The sequence below is a fragment of the Hydractinia symbiolongicarpus genome, chromosome 15 (assembly GCF_029227915.1).
Source record: "Hydractinia symbiolongicarpus strain clone_291-10 chromosome 15, HSymV2.1, whole genome shotgun sequence".
Lineage (NCBI taxonomy): Eukaryota > Metazoa > Cnidaria > Hydrozoa > Anthoathecata > Hydractiniidae > Hydractinia > Hydractinia symbiolongicarpus.
The window spans coordinates 5,927,869-5,936,124 of NC_079889.1; the positions used below are offsets into that span (position 1 = coordinate 5,927,869).

At 34.1% G+C, this 8,256-nt stretch overlaps 2 protein-coding genes across 4 annotated transcripts; both read right to left on the reverse strand.

The window, feature by feature from the left end:
• Nucleotides 1-2,638: 2,638 nt before the first annotated feature.
• LOC130628903 (uncharacterized) lies at nt 2,639-3,711 on the reverse strand. Of its 2 annotated transcripts, none has more exons than XM_057441957.1 (5): nt 3,615-3,711; nt 3,370-3,424; nt 3,125-3,214; nt 2,970-3,038; nt 2,639-2,895 (listed from the first exon to the last, which is right to left on the reverse strand). In XM_057441957.1, the coding sequence occupies exons 2-5, from the start codon at nt 3,422-3,424 to the stop codon at nt 2,843-2,845; spliced, it is 267 nt and encodes an 88-aa protein (XP_057297940.1). In that variant the 5' UTR covers nt 3,615-3,711; the 3' UTR covers nt 2,639-2,842. The 2 variants fall into 2 exon arrangements, with proteins under 2 accessions (XP_057297940.1, XP_057297939.1); XM_057441956.1 differs by having other exon boundaries at nt 3,125-3,265.
• A 3,053-nt stretch (nt 3,712-6,764) lies between these two features.
• Nucleotides 6,765-7,838, reverse strand: LOC130629083 (uncharacterized). 2 transcript variants are annotated; one of them, XM_057442178.1, is made up of 5 exons: nt 7,742-7,838; nt 7,496-7,550; nt 7,251-7,391; nt 7,096-7,164; nt 6,765-7,021 (listed from the first exon to the last, which is right to left on the reverse strand). In XM_057442178.1, the coding sequence occupies exons 2-5, from the start codon at nt 7,548-7,550 to the stop codon at nt 6,945-6,947; spliced, it is 342 nt and encodes a 113-aa protein (XP_057298161.1). In that variant the 5' UTR covers nt 7,742-7,838; the 3' UTR covers nt 6,765-6,944. The 2 variants fall into 2 exon arrangements, with proteins under 2 accessions (XP_057298161.1, XP_057298162.1); XM_057442179.1 differs by having other exon boundaries at nt 7,251-7,340; nt 7,742-7,837.
• Between the last annotated feature and the right edge of the window lie 418 nt (nt 7,839-8,256).

Sequence of the window (8,256 nt, forward strand, 5' to 3'; positions counted from 1 at the left end):
TTATCAGCAATGTTCTTGGTTGAAAACAAGCCTGAAACAATCACATTGTTTTGGAATAGTGTTGAAGATTTTTACACCAAAGTTGCAATGCCGATTCCAGGTGACCAGAATCAAGTTGTGTATGATATGCTGTCGAAAGTTGGGATTAAAATACTATTTGATCGCACTGTGTTGGTTTCAAGTAATGCATTGAATAGACAAGCATAAACAGATACTTTATACTTTTATATTTTGTTTACTTTATTCGATTTTTTGAGATGTAGTTTATAACTCTTGTGATTTTGCGGTATAGCAACAAATGTGTTCTTTAAAACAGGAGTTATTTTACTTCTGTTTTAAAGAACATATATACATATATATACACATAGTATATCTTTACTATATTGATTTTCATCTCACGATTTTCATGTTGTATCACTCTTGTGATTTTGCGGTATAGCAGTAAATGTGTTCTTCAACGGGAGTGAAGTTTAGAGTATGTATATCTTTACTATATTGATTTGCATCTCATGTGTTTATAATAAAAAAAGTATTTCACTTGATTAGTGAGTATATAATCATTTTTCCTGGCTATCTCCACCATTTTGAAGCACTCGCGCCAGAATTTTGGGGCAATACTTTTCAGACCCCCGAACTTTTTACCTTCGAAGGTGTGTTGTCTTATTCAGCTTCGGGTTTGAGCGCCAACATTGAAAATCTCGCGATAAACTTCCTATTCATTTCCCGATTTGTCTTTCTGAACAACAGAACGACATATGGCATTGCGCCAAAAACGAGACAAAATTTGTTCCCGAAGTTTATCGTGTAAACCACCATACTACAAATCAGAGCCTTCATAGCAATTTCTCTGCGTTGTTATGGCTTATCAACTTTCATAGCGTAGCGCGATGCGGCCAGGCTCGACACGTATGAAACTAGGAACGATGGGGAAACTGAAATGTCCCATTAAGTCGTTTTCTATGAGAATCTTGTACTTTACTATAGACTGTTGAGAAGTAAGTTTTCTTTTGTGCGCTACGCTGATATTGTTAGACGATATGTTGCTTTGAAATTGACTTTGAATGCAATGCGCAACAAAAGACAGCGAATATTTTCTCAGAAGGTTTTGGTTCCAGGGACCGGTAGATTATTTCATCGATCCCGAACTTACTGTGTTCCAAAAACTAGTAAAGTACAAGATTCTCATAGAAGACGACTTAAGTGGGACATTGATAGACTAAAAACGCAAAGAAATGGTCCATGGATAGGCTAGGGACCGGGAAAATTTGTCCCATTTAGCGAAAGTCCTACTTATCTGAAACATTTGCACACAGATGGTTATAGACGCAAGTCTTCTTGTTTTTGTATAAAGCGTCGCTTGATGATAACAAAAAAGTGAAGATGTGGTGTTGTTTGTATCTCCAAGTTTACCTTGCAAACACCGTTAATTATTTTCTGATGGAAGTCAGGTTTAGTACAGACGGCAGTACTGAAAGCAATATTTGTCAGGCTTATGAATTTTTTGCATGCTGCTTTAGCTTGTATGACTAACTTATCATGGTTTAGAAATAATAATCTAGCCAATCCATCCACAACCGCCTTCCAAGAACTTTTATAAAAACTTTTAGCCTTAGAAACTAATCTCCTGAGTGAATTAAGGGAAAACAAGGGTGATATTTTATTACTTGCTTATTTATTAAAAAAGTCGACATTTTGCTTTCTAAATTTTCTCAGATACCAGCAAAAAGCCCGAGCAATGGATTAACAGTTCCATTGTAAGGAAAAACATTTTTACGACACTATTCTTAAAACCAACATTAAGATATGTTTAGAAAATGGTATTGCAGGGTAATTTTTATTTAGCTAACTTATCAATTAAATAAAAACAACAAATGAGGAAATAAGCGCCCAGTGGGGATACACACTCAGCGTGTCAAACTTTGATATAAAGAACATTTTGCAACAGTACTTATTTTAAATAAAATGCGATGTAGTAGGTAACGAGAAATTAGAGTTCGACATTTATTATTTTTCCTACCAATATTGCTATTTGTTAACTCAACTCCGAGACATAAAAAAACTGCCATTAACAAAACATAAAAAAACTTTTAAACATTTCCTTAGGCTTCATCATAACGCTAGCTTTATGTTGTAGTTCGAGCCTACACAAACATGGATTATTAAAAATGTCGTTAAACGGTTTTTTATTTAAAAATGAGAAAACTTAATAGTGATGCCAAAAAAAACACCTATATTTTCAGTGTTAAATTACGAAGAGAATTTGAACATTAAAACGACATAACACAAAACTTATTTTCACAATGGAAGTTATCAAGAACGAGGGATAACCCACTTTTAAAAAGTCTGTCTCAATATAGAACGATGCATTCTAACAGAATGGAATTACATTTAATATTTAAGCCGACTCCAGACGAAAATAGAAATGATTGGCCATTATCACATCCCAGAAAACAAGAGACGCGCTATTCCCTCAGAAATATAGTTTTTTTGTGCTTCGCAAAACATGTAATATTATGTTCTGGCACATGCGCCATTAAATGGTTTAAAATGAGTTTTTTTTATAAAAATGTCAAACAATGACATAATGAGCGAACTAAATTCTGTGCTCTGTATTAACATCAGTATGAAAAGATCAGTATTTAGCTGTATCTGTTTGTTCGGTTATAGGAACATAACAATAACAAAAGCTAAAACCCTATTGGTAAAATATAATCAAAAGAAATGTTTGTGTTTATTTTCCTGGAAATGGGCTCCTGATGATTCGTCGTGGATAATAAAATCGTCGTCGTCGGCGGGAAGATCTTCTTCGTCGGCCATATTATCTACGTCGGCGAGAATATCTTCATCGGCGGGAAGATCTTCTTCGTCGGCGGCGTGAAAACCAGGCCGCGGGATCTTAAAGAGCATTAAATTAAATATTTATATAAAGATCTAAGTTCTAAACGTGCTACGGGAAAGACCAGTTTTACCTTGTTCCTCGCCATCTTTTTCTTCGACAGCGCTGTCGCTCTTTTCAATATCATTTCCTTCTTCGTCTTCTGCACAAAAAGTTAATAGGTAAAAGGTTTTTTTTCCATAAAGCACTAAGATGTTAGAGAAACTGAATATTAAAAGCAATACAAACCATCGTTTATTTCTTCTGGGTCACTGTCTTCGACTTCATCATGGTCATTCCCTTCGGTGAAATCCTCTTTTTCTTCGTCTTCTGAAGGGTCTAATTCGGAAGTATCATCAACAGCATCTTCTTGAACTTTTATTTTTTGCTCTACAAAATTAGCCTGTTTGTTAACCTTTAATCCTTATTGTGAAAGCTTTGTATTAACTATTTTATAGAAAATCAAGCTAAAACACAAAAAATCTGAAATCTACCTGCGCATAGAACGGCAACGAATCCGAAAAGCAGCACCAAGTGAATTAACTTCATCTAAGAATGGAAACAAAGTGCGTTAAAATGGATAATTTATAATCATTCATCTTGTGATAGGAAGTGTGCGATGCAAAAAAATTGTCGCAAAATTCAACAGGAACACAAAGAAAAATAGTTTATTACTACGAAAAAAAACAACGAGATACTGTCATGCGCTCTTAATATAAATATACAGAGGGTTACATACCTTGTTTACTACTCTGATATTATCAGCGCAGTGTTCTGCTTTTTCACTGACGAATTCTAAATCCTTTACCCTTTATATACTGTCTTAGAGAAGTTTAGGGTAATTAAACAGAAAAATATCGATTTAAAACTATAATGATTAATCCAGGGGGAGATAAACATGTTATTTTTCGTCAAATTGCTAAAATTAAAATGATAACAAACCTCCCTAACCACGTGTTTGTGGAAAACTAGTAAAGTATTTGTAAAACTATGCTTCGATTGAAAAGATGTAATTGTAGGCGTAGGCGTCATTTTGATAAACCGCAAATTATTTTACACTCGTTACAAAGTCCTGTGGGCTCATTTGGTTTCAAAACAGTAGAAAGGAAGTTTCTTATTTCTGCATATTTTAAGGTGAATTTAAAAAAATGAGAGTGGAAAATAAGAATTTTGAAAGAACAAAGGCGGGAAATAGGAATTTGTAAAGACGGAGGGCAAAAAATAAGACTTTAAAGCTATTGTACGAGCTGTACTTCCCCACATTGTCTGGTCAGAAACAAGTTTTGTTGCGGATTGCACGAAATATAAAAACGATACACGAACTATCATGAAATAAGTAGAAGAATATATTGTTCTTGTTTATTTTAAACGCCAAGTTTGCATCGATTTAATTGCTTGCTTAGTTCAACCCGATAGAGTTTCACACCACCATCATTGGTTTTGGAAGTGCTTGTAATATTCTGTAGGCGCCATAGCTAGATGCATTTTAATTTACACGGACGGAACACAGCACTGCTGTTTCTTTGTGTCAGCAAATGTGTTAGTAGTGTTAAGGTAGGTTTCCATACGACTGCATTTTCCGAGCTCATATGTGAGCATTGTCAATTATCTACATTAAAAAAGAATGCGAAGATAAATTTTACTTTATCAGCAATGTTCTTGGTTGAAAACAAGCCTGAAACAATCACATTGTTTTGGAATAGTGTTGAAGATTTTTACACCAAAGTTGCAATGCCGATTCCAGGTGACCAGAATCAAGTTGTGTATGATATGCTGTCGAAGGTTGGGCTTAAAATACTATTTGATCGCACTGTGTTGGTTTCAAGTAATGCATTGAATAGACAAGCATAAACAGATACTTTATACTTTTATATTTTGTGTACCTTCTTCGATTTTTTGAGATGTAGTTTATAACTCTTGTGATTTTGCGGTATAGCAACAAATGTGTTCTTTAAAACAGGAGTTATTTTACTTCTGTTTCAAAGAACATATATTGATAACTATATTAATTTTCATCTCACGATTTTCATGTTGTATCACTCTTGTGATTTTGCGGTATAGCAACAAATGTGTTCTTTAAAACAGGAGTTATTTTACTTCTGTTTCAAAGAACATATATTGATAACTATATTGATTTTCATCTCACGATTTTCATGTTGTGATTTATAGCAGTAAATGTGTTCTTCAACGGGAGTGAAGTTTAGAGTATATCTTTAAATTAAAAATCTACGAAAGTTGATAGACCCAGAGGATCACAGTAAGTTCGGGGTCGATGAAATATGCTACCGGTCTTTGGAACCAAAAACTTCTGAGAAAATATTCGCTGTCTTTTGTTGCGCATTGCATTCAAAGTTAATTTCAAAGCAACATATCGTCTAACAATATCAGCGTAGCGCACAAAAGAAAACTTACTTCTCAACAGTCTATAGTAAAGTACAAGATTCTCATAGAAGACGACTTAAGTGGGACATTGACAGACTGAAAACGTAGAGAAATGGTACATGGATAAGCTAGGGACCGGGAAAATTTGTCCCATTTAGCGAAAGTCCTACTTATCCGAAACATTTGCACACAGATGGTTATAGACGCAAGTCTTCTTGTTTTGTATATAGCGTCGCTTGATGATAACAAAAAAGTGAAGATGTGGTGTTGTTTGTATCTCCAAGTTTGTACCTTGCAAACACCGTTAATTATTTTCTGATTGAAGTCAGGTTTAGTACAGACGGCAGTACTGAAAGCAATATTTGTCAGGCTTATTAATTTTTTGCATGCTGCTTTAGCTTGTATGACTAACTTATTATAGTTTAGAAATAATAATCTAGCCAATCCATCCACAACCGCCTTCCAAGAACTTTTATAAAAACTGTTAGCCTTAGAAACTAATCTCCTGAGTGAATTAAGGGAAAACAACGGAGATATTTTATTACTTGCTTATTTATTAAAAAAGTCGACATTTTGCTTTCTAAATTTTCTCAGATACCAGCAAAAAGCCCGAGCAATGGATTAACAGTTCCATTGTAAGGAAAAACATTTTTACGACACTATTCTTAAAACCAACATTAAGATATGTTTAGAAAATGGTATTGCAGGGTAATTTTTATTTAGCTAACTTATCAATTAAATAAAAACAACAAATGAGGAAATAAGCGCCCAGTGGAGAAACACACTCAGCGTGTCAAACTTTGATATAAAGAACATTTTGCAACAGTACTTATTTTAAATAAAATGCGATGTAGTAGGTAACGAGAAATTGGAGTTCGACATTTATTATTTTTCCTACCAATATTGCTATTTGTTAACTCAACTCCGAGACATAAAAAAACTGCCACCAACAAACATAAATAAAACATTTTGTTAGGCTTCATCATAACGCGTAGCTTTATGTTGTAGTTCGAGCCTACACAAACATGGATTATTAAAAATGTCGTTAAACGGTTTTTTATTTAAAAATGAGAAAACTTAATAGTGATGCCAAAAAAAACACCTATGTTTTCAGTGTTAAATTACGAAGAGAATTTGAACATTAAAACGACATAACACAAAACTTCTTTTCAAAATGGAAGTTATCAAGAACGAGGGATAACCCACTTTTAAAAGGTCTGTCTCAATATAGAACGATGCATTCTAACAGAATGGAATTACATTTAATATTTAAGCCGACTCCAGACGAAAATAAAAATGATTGGCCATTATCACATCCCAGAAAACAAGAGACGCGCTATTCCCTCAGAAATATAGTTTTTTTGTGCTTCGCAAAACATGTAATATTATGTTCTGGCACATGCGCCATTAAATGGTTTGAGTTTTTTTTATAAAAATGTCAAACAATGACATAATGAGCGAACTAAATTCTGTGCTCTGTATTAACATCAGTATGAAAAGATCAGTATTTAGCTGTATCTGTTTGTTCGGTTATAGGAACATAACAATAACAAAAGCTAAAACCCTATTGGTAAAATATAATCAAAAGAAATGTTTGTGTTTATTTTCCTGGAAATGGGCTCCTGATGATTCGTCGTGGATAATAAAATCGTCGTCGTCGGCGGGAAGATCTTCTTCGTCGGCCATATTATCTACGTCGGCGAGAATATCTTCGTCGGCGGGAAGATCTTCTTCGTCGGCGGCGTGAAAACCAGGCCGCGGGATCTTAAAGAGCATTAAATTAAATATTTATATAAAGATCTAAGTTCTAAACGTGCTACGGGAAAGACCAGTTTTACCTTGTTCCTCGCCATCTTTTTCTTCGACAGCGCTGTCGCTCTTTTCAATATCATTTCCTTCTTCGTCTTCTGCACAAAAAGTTAATAGGTAAAAGGTTTTTTTTCCATAAAGCACTAAGATGTTAGAGAAACTGAATATTAAAAGCAATACAAACCATCGTTTATTTCTTCTGGGTCACTGTCTTCGACTTCATCATGGTCATTCCCTTCGGTGAAATCCTCTTTTTCTTCGTCTTCTGAAGGGTCTAATTCGGAAGTATAAACAACAGCATCTTCTTGAACTTTTATTTTTTGCTCTACAAAATTAGCCTGTTTGTTAACCTTTAATCCTTACTGCGAAAGCTTTGTATTAACTATTTTATAGAAAATCAAGCTAAAACACAAAAAATCTGAAATCTACCTGCGCATAGAACGGCAACGAATCCGAAAAGCAGCACCAAGTGAATTAACTTCATCTAAGAATGGAAACAAAGTGTGTTAAAATGGATAATTTATAATCATTCATCTTGTGATAGGAAGTGTGCGATGCAAAAAAAATTGTCGCAAAATTCAACAGGAACACAAAGAAAAATAGTTTATTACTACGAAAAAAAACAACGAGATACTGTCATGCGCTCTTAATATAAATATACAGAGGGTTACATACCTTGTTTACTACTCTGATATTATCAGCGCAGTGTTCTGCTGTTTCACTGACGAATTCTAAATCCTTTACCCTTTATATACTGTCTTACAGAAGTTCAGGGTAATTAAACAGAAAAATATCGATTTAAAACTATAATGATTAATCCAGGGGGAGATAAACATGTTATTTTTCGTCAAATCGCTAAATTAAAATGATAACACACCTCCCTAACCACGTGTTTGTGGAAAACTAGTAAAGTATTTGTAAAACTATGCTTCGATTGAAAAGATGTAATTGTAGGCGTAGGCGTCATTTTGATAAACCGCAAATTATTTTACACTCGTTACAAAGTCCTGTGGGCTCTTTTGGTTTCAAAACAGTAGAAAGGAAGTTTCTTATTTCTGCATATTTTAAGGTGAATTTAAAAAAATGAGAGTGGAAAATAAGAATTTTGAAAGAACAAAGGCGGGAAATAGGAATTTGTAGAGACGGAGCGCAAAAAATAAGACTTTAAAGCTATTGTACGAGCTGTACTT